At 43.2% G+C, this 13,872-nt stretch overlaps 1 protein-coding gene across 3 annotated transcripts in view; it reads left to right on the forward strand.

Annotated features, from left to right (window-relative positions):
* LOC310861527 (adenylate cyclase type 6-like) overlaps positions 1-13,872 on the forward strand; it is a 100,708-nt gene that overhangs the window by 82,239 nt on the left and 4,597 nt on the right. For all 3 annotated transcript variants that reach the window (XM_083769007.1, XM_083769008.1, XM_083769009.1), the window contains 13 exons: positions 3,262-3,287; positions 3,678-3,825; positions 5,246-5,343; positions 6,107-6,194; positions 6,671-6,787; positions 8,668-8,814; positions 10,061-10,236; positions 10,615-10,641; positions 11,410-11,439; positions 11,553-11,685; positions 12,338-12,601; positions 13,082-13,286; positions 13,547-13,671. In XM_083769007.1, the coding sequence (XP_083625133.1) occupies positions 3,262-3,287; positions 3,678-3,825; positions 5,246-5,343; positions 6,107-6,194; positions 6,671-6,787; positions 8,668-8,814; positions 10,061-10,236; positions 10,615-10,641; positions 11,410-11,439; positions 11,553-11,685; positions 12,338-12,601; positions 13,082-13,286; positions 13,547-13,671 (1,584 nt within the window). The remainder of the gene's footprint in view (positions 1-3,261; positions 3,288-3,677; positions 3,826-5,245; positions 5,344-6,106; positions 6,195-6,670; positions 6,788-8,667; positions 8,815-10,060; positions 10,237-10,614; positions 10,642-11,409; positions 11,440-11,552; positions 11,686-12,337; positions 12,602-13,081; positions 13,287-13,546; positions 13,672-13,872) is intronic.

A 13,872-nucleotide genomic window follows, 5' to 3' on the forward strand; every position in this document is an offset into this window, starting at 1 on the left:
AGGGGGCACTAGCCCCTCCTATGCACAGCTTTGTGTGTTTTTACCACAGAATGTGATGATTTGATTGGCTGATATGATGATGTATGAAGATAAAACCGTCACTTCACACGAGTGTGATTTTTATTTCAACAACCCCCAGTTCACTCTGCATTAACTCTGAGGATGTACAAATGGAACCAAATGGACCTCTTATTGTCCATTTAGTTCATATTTGTTACCAGTCATTTCCCCTGGAAACCCCTCAAGGACCCCTGGGGGTCCCCAGACCCCAGAGGTGGAAAGGCCAACTCACCTTTTAGGCGATAACCTACAGTAATATCACCTAAACGATGATAATGACATTGTCAAGGCCATCATACTGGGGGTGATATAAGCAATGCCCCCCGCCTCCCTCTGGTTCAGATGAGCAACCCCTGTGCCTTCAAAACCAAGGGGACCACCCACCCAGCTTAATCTAGTGGTAGTGATAGCCCAGAGTGAAAGGGTGTAAAACGTCAGTAAAAGCAGAGAGATGTGTCATGTGTCAGGGTGAGTGGCTACTAACCTCTGTGAGTGAAGTAATGTTGTAGTTTTCTAACTTTAGAAAAAACTACATTGTGGTGAGTAAGCTACTCACCTAAAACTGGAGTATGAATGAGTACTGTGTGTATGTGTGGCCGTTCATCGTTGCTGTTAGGCAGAAACATTGTAACGTTTATTTGTTTGTTTATTTGTCACATACAATTGTACCAGATATGGTATTTTCTGTTACTTTTGAATTGAAATCATCAAAGGTAACAGTTTTGGTCATACTGTATGCGTTACACGCCCCAGGGGTGTGGCTTAGTAAACAGATTATATTTTTGAAACTGATCCGGCAGGTTTATCTGAACAAACAGGGAACAACGGGAGACTGAGTCAGTTTCGTTATACACACACCTTCCTTTTCTCAATCAGAACCGACCTTATGAATGGTAAATGGTGCATTTATATAGCGGCGCTTTACATAGATTGTGCATTACATTCACCCATTCACACACACATACATTCACCCATTCACACACACATTCATTCACCGATGGCTACGTAAACCATGCAAGGCACCAACCAGCACATCAGGAGCAATTAGGGGTTCAGTGTCTTGCTCAAGGACACTTCGACACTAACTCTGGGGGAGCCAAACTGGTAATCTTGTGGTTACCATCCGGCCACTCTACCCGTGAGCCACCGCCACCGCCATAGTCACATCACAGGTTTACAAGTGTAAAGAAGTGAGTGAAATTAGATTTGTGAGGGGCACTAGCTCCTACTATCTCCAGCTTAGAGGGTTTGTGCACACACAAACATTGTGTAACACAAACATTGAATGCCATTGACAATGAATGGCCAGCTTTGAGTGTTTGTGTAAACACAAACACTGTGTAAAACCAAACATTGTGTAAACAACAAACATTGAAGGTGATGACGCACGCAAATTGTGATTGGCTGGAATAAGATGATGTATGATGATAAGAGCGCCCCTCACTTCACACGGATGTGACTTTTTTGTCCTCTTTGTTGTTCTCAGGAAGAGACAAAGAAAGACGAGAGGCCAGCGACGACAAAGGAAATCAAATAGTACAAACAAACAAACGTCAAACCAATCCCCCAATTGACCTTCTCCTTTAACCAAAGAGCATTGGTGGATCTCAGTTCTCCCTGGGCGACTTCCAGTTGGTTCTGCAGTTGCCCATTCTTCTTCTCCAACAGCTCCTTCTGTTGTTCTAGTTGTTCCAGTTGTTTCTCTTTCCCCCGTTTGTCCTCCTGCATCAGACGTAGAGCACACACCTCCTCCTGGACGAAGCGCACCTGGACCTGGAGCTCCTCGTTCTCTTTGGCCAGAGCCTCCTTCTCGTCGGCCAGCCCCTTTCGTTCCTCCCACCAGTACCGGAGTCGTCGCTTGTCTATCGACACACGCTCCTTGATGGCGTTGATCACTTCTTCCTTCTCGTCCACCAGCTTTTGGAGTTGGATCAGTGTCATTTCCATCGCCTGGAACTCGTACTCCCTCAGCAACTTCACCGAAGTCTCTTCCTCCATAGCGTAAAGGCTTTGCAATGCAGAGGAACCTTTGTCTGTCTGCCTTTCTATCCTGTCCATAGTGTATATACTGTAGAGATCTCTGATGTCATCAATATTGCTTCATAGTACTGACGTAATTGACTTTTTTGACGACTTCTTTGATGATTTAACTCAAACTCAGGTGTTGTACACAACTACCCACCACTCACTGTACTGTATGTTGTACTGGCTTTTAAACTACATAAAGAAATCACACCTGTCGTGTGAAATGAGGGGCGCTCTTGTCATCGTACATCAATTTATGTTAGCGGACATTTGACATTGCTACATAAGGTGGTCCCTTATTAGCCAAGCGCTCCCACCAACATGTGGGATTGGTTAGCCGATTTGCTAGTTTACATATGACGTAGGTTTTACCTTCAATGTCACTGGCGTTTAATGTTTCATTTACGTCATATTTAGCGGAATTATCAGCTCTTAACATATCATCATGGATCATCACATACTGGCCAATAAGAATGCCTGTTGCCTGTGATTGGTTAGCTGATTTGCTCGTTTACCTAAATCTTCCCTTCAATGTCAATGGCGTTTAATGTTTTGATGTTTAATTTACGTCATATTTTTGCGGAATTCTGACGTCATTTCTCCGTTCATCGTCAAAGGCAAAACTTGAGACGGGCGGGGACAAAATTCTGCAGACATTTGACCGGAATTCTCTTACCGTGGTCAATGGCAAATCTTGAGACATGTGGGGACAAAAGCTGTTGTGAGCTTGTAGATCGGCTATTTTCACGACTTAATTCATATATTGAAAAAGAGTACGAAAAATAAACAAAAAAAATATATATATATTTACTCACGCCATACAAATTGGTCCATGACTCAAAAATGACGTTGCAGGCATATGAAAAGGTTAATTATATAGTGTATTCTCATAGTTTCATTGTACTGTACATACATTCTGCTGTTAGACGTATGTTGGGTTCTTATCTTACTTATGATCCTTGATGACTATTTCTATGTATTTGATGTATTACCATGTGTTGTTCTTGCTTACTGTAAATCGCTCTGGATTAAGAGCGTCTGCTAAATGCCTAAATTGTAAATTGTAACATAACTACATTTTATTCATTCAAATGAGTCCTGAATTGTAACTTAAAGGCAATAATTTCAACCAAGACCTTCCATACCCTAAACCATGTGTGTCTTTCTCTTCCTCAGGGAATTGACGAGTCCAATAAAGACAAGTAAGTGTTGATCGTCTCATGTACAATTTGCACAATACTGTATGAAGTAGAACATCACTTCAGTTTCACTTAGTTTTATCCCATTCTGACCGGGCACCCATTTTGGTGTTGGCATCATGTTATGCTTTAGCTATTGAAAAATAGCAGATCTACAAGCTCGTATCGCGCCACCGAGTGGCGCGATACGAGCTTGTAGGTCTGCTATTTTTGAAAAATCTTTTAGAATCTGATCTCAGGTCAGAATGGGTTAATAATGAAACTGTCAGGATGTAATAGACATTTTTAGAATCTGATCTCAGGTCAGAATGGGTTATTTACTGTGCAACTTCACTCTGTACACTTTGGGATAAATATTAAATAATGCTCTACTCTCCCCCGTGCCACGGTCAGCCGCTGCGTCCAGGAGGCCATGAACCCGGAGGACGAGGTCAATGAGTTCCTGGGCAGAGCCATCGACGCTCGCAGCATCGACCAGCTGAGGAAAGACCACGTCAAGAAGTTCCTGCTCACCTTCCAGACCTCCACCTTGGAGAAGAAGGTCTGAATATGACACACTTTAATTTTTTTTTAAATGATTGTTGTTGTTGTGAACACGTGGTTATATTCACATACATTCATCAATGCGTCCGTAGTCCGTATACACGGACAAATCACCAGACCCAATTACTGAATGTCAGTCCGAATACTGTATGTATGACACTGATTTACTAGAGTGTACAAATGGAACCAAATGGACCCTAAATTGTCTACAAATTTTGTCTGGGGCAATAAAATAATGTTTTTTTTTCACAGTTTTGTTTATTCAAGATTCAGGGTATACAGTAAATCAAATAATGACAGTATATGTGACACACCCATATGGAACAGATAGCATGTACAACATAAAAATGTTGTGAGCACCATACACAAAATATTGTGGTAGCATAAAATAAAAAAGTAAAATAAAAAAACAGGAAAGCGACACTGATACAAACCACATAACCTGAATCAAGTTTTGAAACAAAAACAAGACAAACGTACGACAAGGCAAGACAAGACAAGACACAACATGGCATGGTCATTTGGTCACCCTTCCAAAACATAATGGACGTGGCAGTGCATCCACACATGGCTCCTAATAAACAATAAAATAATGTTGACAAAAATGTCCACCACAAGCCAATATGGCGATGAGTCCGGCGATGTTCATTTGTAAATGGGGAAAGGCCATGGTTTCATCACTCATGTTAGAATGGGTAACGGGCATTGTGGGGCAGAGCAGAGATTCCATTGACTAAAACAAACATGCTCTAGTAAGAATACACGTATTGTTAAGTATAGTTAGATGACTGGGCCACAAAAGTGTGGTCTATATAGAAATGTGGGTCATGACCGAAAAATCACACCTGTGTGAACTGAGCGGTGTAGGCTGCTCAACAACACCGCTGGCTGGCTGCATGCCAGCTGTTTGTACTCCAAACAAACAGACATACACACACACACGTGGTCATGTCATTGGAGCGGTTAGACACCAGACATACACACACACACACACACACATGTGGTCAGTCATTGGAGCGTTTAGGCACCACAGAAAAATAAGCTTAAAGACAGAAGCGGCGGAAATGAGTTTTCGGTTGGTCACCTCTCTCTCTCTTAGAGATAGGGTGGGAAGTTCAGTCATTCTCTGAGTATAGAACCACTGCTCCAGTACAGATGCCTCCCGAGTGTCTCCCTAGGGAGGTCCTCAGTGCCCGTCCCACTGGGAGGAGACCCCGTGGCAGATCAAGGACCAGATGGGCCACACTGGCCTGGGGACGCCTTGGGATCCCCCAGGAGGAAAGAGCCTAATGTTGAAAAGGGAAGACTGGAGCTCTCTGCTCCAACTGTTGCCCCCCTGCCACCCGATTCTGGAAAAGTATTTGAAGATTTATGGATGATTTATAGATTCATTATGTTTGTTTTTGTTTGTTTTTCAGTATTCCAAGAAGGTTGATGACCGTTTCGGAGGCTACGTAGCCTGCACTCTGCTGGTGTTCTGTTTCATCTCCTTCATACAGATAGTCATCTTTCCTCAGTAGGTGGAACACACGCACGCACGCACACACGCACGCACGCACGCACGCACACACGCACACACGCACGCACGCACGCACACACACACACACGCACGCACAGAGATTTGTGTTGTTAACATCTTTCATTAAAAAATCTAAAGTGTTCACATTATACACAAATAGCCAATTGTATATAGCGTCTTGTTATTAGTATACTTTTGTGCACTGCTACTTTTGATACTTGATTGTGTGAAGCTATAGTATGATCAAGTAGGGCGATAATTTACAAAACAAACACAAAACGTCAGTTGTTATTGTATATCTATCTCCCTGCTCTTAATGTTTGATGATGGTGTTTAATTGTGCCGAGCAGGGAGAAAAGAGCCGAACGCCGAGATAAAATATTATATGCACATTTATATTCTATAATAAATATTGGTTAAATCTATTGGTGAGTTATCTGACTGAACTGGTCTTTATGTATTGTATATGATGTATCGGCACGTTTTTGTTCTTGCTTAATGTAAATCGCTCTAGATTAATCCATCCTGGGCGGGAAGCCCTTTTGGTGTTTTAACTAAGCATTATGTTATACTTTAGCTATTGAAAAATAGCAGATCTACAAGCTCATAGTGAAAAATCGTAAAAATGCGGCACAAATCTTTGAATATACATTCTTTCAGAGCGAACGTTTTTATTTATTTCGACGTCAGGCCAAAATGGATTAAGAGCGTCTGCTAAATGCCTAAATTGTAAAACGGTGTGTAACGCTGTGTCTCTCAGCACCCCGATCATGCTGGGAATCTACATCAGTATCTTCATCATCCTCGCCAACATCCTCTTCATCTGTGCCATATACTCCTGCATTAAGGTAAGTGTAGTTAAACTACATGTATACCTACACGCACGCACGCACGCACACACGCACGCACGCACAGAGATTTGTGTTTGTTCACATTATACACAAATAGCCAATTCTATATAGCGTCTTCAATCTTCAATCTCAATCACTTTCAGGACCACAGTGCTATAGATTAGAATAACCCATTCTGACCGGGCACCCATTTTGGTGTTAGCATCATGTCATGCTTTAGCTATTGAAAAATAGCAGATCTACAAGCTCATATCGCGCCACCGAGTGGCGCGATACGAGCTTGTAGGTCTGCCATTTTTTTTAAATCGAAGAACGACTGACATTTTTAGAATCTGATCTCAGGTCAGAATGGGTTCATCAGACCAGTGTGTGTCCGGCGGAAACCTCGTATGAATCTGATCTCAGGTCAGAATGGGTTAGAATAACCAACTTGTGCCTGAATGTGTGCGTTTCTCTGCCCCCTGCTGGTGTAGCTGTTCCCTGCAGCCATGCAGACTGTGTCCAGGAAGATTGTGCATTCCCACACCAACAGTACCCTGGTGGGAGTGTTCACCATCATTCTGGTGTTCATCTCTGCCTTCGTCAATATGGTAAAACCATCAGCAAGCACACGCACTCATGTACGCACGTCGCACGCACGCAAGCACACACACACACACACACACACACACACACACACACACACACACACACGTATGTTTAACTTGTGCGCGCAGTGCGCTTACGTCAAACGCACACATGCCCGGTGTAGCTTGGCCATAAACCTAACCTCTAAATGTGTAATCCTAATCCCAACCCCATCCTGAATCTTTTTCTCACTGTAAATGTATGTACAGTATCTGTAAAATATATATATATATATTTGTAACCATAAAACGTGTCTGTTTAGAAAATTGGACTATACCCAAGTATTGTATTAATACACACACACACACACACACACACACACACACACATACAGTGAAATAGGAATACCACAGGGATTCATAATAATAATAATAATAATAATATACCGGTAGAACTTTTATTTGTAACTTCCTGTAAAATATGAACGTGCTTGGCCCATACTGTACACCTTGAGTGCTCAGATCTCTCCTCTTGTTCATGTTGTGGTTCCTGTTCATCCTAGAAACTCAACTTTTATCTCCAATGAACACCTGGTTGATCTTTCTCTCTGTACTGTTGTCTATGTCTGTACTATACTTTGCCTGTGACACTAAGAGCTTTAGAGGATGTATTGTTTTTTAATATATTTTTATTGGGTTTTCTACATTTTTTCCCCTCCCATGTGGGGTCCTTGTTCATGTCAGCATATACATTTGTTAATACATACTTCTTAAGGCACCCCTCATTTCCTCCCGTCCACCCACTATGCCCACCCACTCTTCCCCAATGCAGAGACAATACCTGAGAAGGGGGGAATTACAAAGAAATAAGTAAATACATTAAATTAAAAAAGGAGAGGGGGGAGGGGAAAGAGAAGAAAGGAGGAAAGGAGGGGGGACCACCTGTGTGTGCGCGCAGCCACCGGTTTACACAACGCATGTACAATGCATAGGCCTAATGCGTTCACCATTATATAGTTCAAATATCGCTCATCTCTGAGACTACCGTCAGGGTTTTTACATGGTCAACAAAGGGCGTCCATGTTTGCTGGAAAGTTGTCATGGAACCATTAAGTGAGAATCTAATCTTTTCAAGCTTAAGGTAGAATAGTGCGTCCTTTATCCACCCGTTATGTGTATAGGTGGGGAAACTTGTTTCCATTTCAGGAGTATAAGACGTCTGGCTAAAAGAGAAGTAAAGGACATTATTCTCTTAAGGTGTAGAGGAATGTTAGTCCCTGGGGGAATGCCAAACAAGGCCGTTAACTGGTTGGGTGGGATAGGCACACCCAATATGTCAGAACAGGTTTGAAATATGGCTGTCCAAAAGTCCACCAACCTAGGGCATGACCAAAACATGCAGCGGGTTGTCTTCACCGGTTACATGCATCATTAATATCTGGAAGAATCTGTGCTAGAGGATGTATATCATCTTGTATGAACTGCAGTGTTGATTTTGGCCACTAAAACTATGATGAAAAGTTTGTCGACTGCCTTTTTTCACTGACAAACGAAGCTAGGATGATTAAAACGAAGAAGACCAAAAGGTTAGGGAGGGGCTAGTGGAGAGACTAGTCTGAGCTTGTAGCAGCTATTTTCAGCGTGCAATCGTACACAACAGTATACAATCAGGCATTACAATTCCATCAAGGACTGCCAACATATCTATTATCAAATGTAGATTTAGTCAACAAAATTCTTGTGATATTTAGTCGACGAAATTATGTGTTATTCAAAAGACTAAATGACTAAAACTAACTAAAACAACACTGATGAACTGTGCTGTGTGTGTTTGTGTGTGTGTGTGTGTGTGTGTGTGTGTGTGTGTGTGTGTGTGTGTGTGTGTGTGTGTGTGTTCTGTGCAGTTTGCCTGTGACACTAAGAGCTTGGAGGAGTGCGTCGCTGAGCAGCTGAACACGTCGGCTCCTCTGGTCACTCCGTGTCTCATCCACAGCCTCAACATGTCCATGGACGGAGGCCTGGAGATCTGTCCCTCGTGTCCGTTCCCAGAGGTCAGCCTCCACTCTTTGGATATTATAATAACACATTCCCCCTGCCGTTGACGGAGATATCCGTCAAATCCAATCCGACCCTTTGCCGCTGATGACACAGATCTCCGTCATGTGGTAGGGTGACCAGATGTCCCTCTGTGCGTGGGACAGTCCCTCATTTCCAAGACTTTTCAGGCGTCCCACAAATTGAGACCCTGTCCCACATTGTGACTGACAGGCATCAGTGTTCAAATGCCCTCATAGTTAGTCCCCTAATAGTTGGCCTTCTGTTGTAAAGCTCTCTCATTGTCTCTTCCTGCAAGATGTGTTTTTAAGTTAAAATTGCATACAAATAAAGCATGATTTTAAAACAAAATGTGAGACACCAGAGGAGTTTATAAATGATACCCAATAGGCCTTTGGTCGAATATGACATCAAAGCAGTAGGTTGCTAACCCAGTACTCCAGTATCGCTTGTCCCCCCCCCGTCCCACTTGTCCCACACAAGCGATACTTCTGTCCCTCAAATGAACAGTTTGAATCTGGTCATCCTATGACAAATGAACAGTTTGAATCTGGTCATCCTATGACATGTGGTCTTTTCAGTGCTTTATGATAGAGATGGCGCTCTTCACCAACGTATGAATGGTTCCATGTTAAGCAACAAATACAACCGGAAATGAACCCGGAAGTGAAAGTTTCACCTGCCACCCGTGTTATCAGATTAAAAAATATATATACAGTATCTCAGATTCTTTTCCCAGGTTGCATTTTTGATCAAAACAAGCTTTATTCACGGCCCATACGATGATTACAAATTGTGGCTATTAATACGCAAAAATTGTGTCAGACCCCTACCGGGGGTTTAAATGAATCCGGGTGGCTATTTGGAAATATACGGTATTTTGTCCATTACTTTTTATGTAGTAATGTTCAAAAGTGCAGATACCCTGTAAGCTGGTTGTGTAATGTTGAACATTAAGCAAGTCATCTGGGGAGGTTCCAAAAATGATTTGGGGACCCCCCTGTGGGGTCCTGACCCGCAGGTTGAGAACCACTTGACCCATTTTCAACCTTATATTCAGATAATACGGTGCTCCTGATTGGTCATTATAAGCTGGCGCCTTGATCTTTAGGACTGACATTCCAGTTATTTACAAGTGATAACATCTTATTTGTGACAACAAAAAGCATCAATCAAGCTTTATTGTATTTGTACTATTTAAAATCAAGCTGTGTAATACCTGGTGTGCCCTGTGTGTGTCAGTATTTCAGCTACAGTGTGCTGCTCACCCTGTTGGCCTGCTCAGTGTTTCTGCAGATCAGCAGCATCGGCAAGCTGGTGCTGATGCTGCTGATTCAGTTCACCTTCCTGCTGCTGGTGGAGTGGCCACAGGTGGCGCTGTTTGACAACGCAGACCTCTTTGTCACGTCCAACGCCCTGTAAGTACCTCATGAACCTAAGACGCACGCACGCACGCACGCACGCATGCACGCACACCAAATCCAACCCTGATTGTGTGGACATGTCTTTTCCTTGTTCATATTGGACTTTATCCCAGTAATAACTGGAGGCAATTCTAGAAATTTATTTTTTCTGAACAACATTGCTATATTACTGGAACTTTTGTTCCAGGGGAACATCACATGCAATCTCATTTTAACACACACACACACACACACACACACACACACACACACACTTTCCCGGTTTCATTGGTTAAAGTGATTTTTCGTAGGCCTACTGTAATTTATACCTATATAAATTATTATATATTTTTACTGTAGGCATCATTCTAATGTGTATTGTTTTCCTTCTAGTGATTTCAATGAAACTTCTTCTCAATGGTAATTATTTCTTAAATTGTTTTCTATCATATTTTTAGTGTGTCTCTTTCATGGCAAATGTACCTGTTTCAGTGGGGAGAGGATTTAAAGGAGAATTCCGGACGAGCCGCTTTCTTACCGAATTCTGATGATGATATTCGATAATATATTTTTACTTAATTATGTATGCAGATAATAATTGTGATTATCTCAAATAATTGTACGATTATGTAATAAAGGCCCAGAGGCGTGGCATAGACAAGTAAGGTTTATAATTCATACTCCCAACGAACAAGGTCGTTCTGTCCATCTTCAAGTTCACAGTGCGTTTCATGTGTTAGATTGTCTAGTTTTTGGCGAGGGAAACCATTGCACGACAAAGGACAGCAAACCGATGGAGGACTGTTACCTCACCCATCAGTTAGTATCATTATCTAGAACGTCATGTTAGGTCTCAGGTCTGGTGACCCAATCTCCTTGAGGTTCCCAGGACCAGACCTCTGTTTATGCTATGGTGTCTCATGTCTGTTGTTGTCCTGTATTGTTTGTATTGTTTGTTTTAAACCACTACTCTTGCTGTAAACCTAATTGCCCTTCTGGGACACTAATAAAGACCTTGAACCAAGTACCCACCATCAAAACCTTAAAAAACTAAACTAAACAAATCTATGTGATTACAATATATACCAGTCTGAACATTACCGTAGGCCGTTATTGTATCCAAAACAGGCTCACAATGTTGTGCTGTTGTTATAACATTATTTAAAAAGTCTTTCTTTCTCCCATTAGGTTCAGTTTCAATGAAACTACAGACCAGTGGTAAGATTATACTACAGTAGTTAACGTAACATTGATACGTTATGCTGCCCATTGTTACCCCCACTTTACAAGAGCTCTCACCACTGTCTCAATGTTGTTTTATGACTTCACAGTCCATTTGTTGTGACTAAAGTGTCCCTGAGGGTGATGACGCCAGTGATCCTCACAGTGTTTGTGCTGGCGTTGTACCTCCACGCCCAGCAGGTCGAATCCACCGCACGCCTTGACTTCCTCTGGAAACTCCAGGTAGGCAGTCGCCTCTAGGGGTCATTGTAGAACCCATTCTGGACGGGAACCCCTTTTGGTGTTTTAACTAAGCATTATGTTATAAATAGCTAAGGTCTGCTATTTTTGAAAAATCGTAAAAATGCGGCACAACTCTTTGAATATATATTCTTTCAGAAGAGTTTTTTTTATTATTTCGACGTCACGTCTAAATGGGTTAACGTAAAGTAGTGCAGTTGCTGACAAAATGCCGTATTTCGTAGTATATGAAGTCACCACAGCAGTCTTTTCTATGGAGTCCCATAGACTCTATGCAGTCTTTTCTACTGCGACTCCATGTCGCAGTCCCGCCCCCGAACGAGCGGCCCGGAAGATAATTTCCCATTCACTTTTCCCATAGACTTTTCAGAAAGTATTTATTTAAAGACCTGTAAGCCTTTACTTGGACAAAGCCAATTTGGATGGTGACAACTCATGACAAGAAACACATTCTTTTGGGCCGAACAAATAATTAGAAAGAAGTAAAAAGGGCAGGGTTTATATGTTCAAAACAAACCTGGATTAATCCTTTAATGTTGCTCTCTGTTTCTTGTCTGTCTGTCTGTCTCTCTCCCCCTCCCCCCCCTCTCTCTCTCTCTCTGTCTCTCTCTCTCTCTCTCTCTCTCTCGCCCAGGCCACGGAGGAGAAGGAGGAGATGGAGGAGTTGCAGGCGTACAACCGTCGCCTCCTCCACAACATCCTGCCGAAGGACGTGGCGGCCCACTTCCTGGCGCGGGAGCGCCGCAACGACGAGCTGTACTACCAGTCGTGTGAGTGCGTGGCCGTCATGTTCGCCTCCATCAGCAACTTCTCCGAGTTCTACGTGGAGCTGGAGGCCAACAACGAGGGCGTGGAGTGTCTCCGGCTGCTCAACGAGATCATCGCCGACTTTGACGAGGTATATACTTTTATTTATTTATTTTGTTTAATTTATTTCATTCTCGTGTTGGAGCGGCCCTATATAGCTGCTCCAAGCTTTGTGGGGCAAATGCTCTCGCCCAGCTCCGCTCTGTAGCTCGTCTCCTCTCACATGCCGAGCGACTGTGGCTCAGGAGGTAGAGCAGGTCGTCCAATGATCCATGGATCGGCGGTTCGAATCCCGGCTCCTCCTGTCTACATGTCGAAGTGTCCTTGGGCAAGACACTGAACCCCAAATTGCTCCCGATGTGCTGGTTGGTACCTTGCATGGCAATCGGTGTATGAATGCGTGTGTGAATGGGTGAATGTAAATGCACAATCTATGTAAAGCGCCTTGGATAAAGGCGCTATATAAATGCACCATTTTTACCATGCCCTTGTGTGTGTGTGTGTGTGTGTGTGTGTGTGTGTGTGTGTGTGTGTGTGTGTGTGTGTGTGTGTGTGTGTGTGTGTTCTCTAGATCATCAGCGAGGAGAAGTTCAGACAGTTGGAGAAGATCAAGACCATTGGCTCCACCTACATGGCGGCGTCCGGCCTCAACGACTCCACCTATGACAGGGAGGGGCGCTCACACATCACCGCCCTCGCCGACTACGCCATGAGGCTGAGGGAGCAGATGAAGTACATCAACGAACACTCCTTCAACAACTTCCAGATGAAGATAGGTACAGAAGACCTGTACCCCTCCTCTGTCTGTCCGTCCGTCCATCGTCCATATCTCTCTCTCTCTCTCTCTCTCTCTCTCTCTTTACATAGTGGGGCATGATGAACCTATAACCTACTTTTTTAGTGCGCCAATAGCCAAAATGTTTTGCCCAAAATAGGGACACCAAGTTAAGCTATTAGACTTGTGTACAAACCATGAGACGTACAGTATGATGTGCATAAAAGGCTAATATTACTGTTTGATTGTCTTGTGTTCCAGGTCTGAACATTGGCCCAGTGGTAGCAGGGGTCATAGGAGCCAGGAAACCCCAGTATGACATCTGGGGGAACACAGTGAACGTGGCCAGCCGCATGGACAGTACAGGAGTACCTGACTGCATACAGGTGAGGGGTGGCCTGTTACTGTACTGTTTTCTTGTTGGAATGAAATGGGTGCTATGCACACACGCCATTTTAAAAAGAACATGGGCCCCTTCCTTCCCTACTTCCTTTTCAACTGTCAACATGTTACTAATGTTCCATTCTGGGCAAACAGAGTCAGGGTGCTGCTATTGCCTCACCGAAAAACACTCTGTTACACCAGTG

The sequence above is a fragment of the Protomyctophum parallelum genome (genome assembly GCF_964188405.1).
Source record: "Protomyctophum parallelum genome assembly, chromosome: 7".
NCBI classification, from domain to species: Eukaryota; Metazoa; Chordata; class Actinopteri; order Myctophiformes; family Myctophidae; genus Protomyctophum; species Protomyctophum parallelum.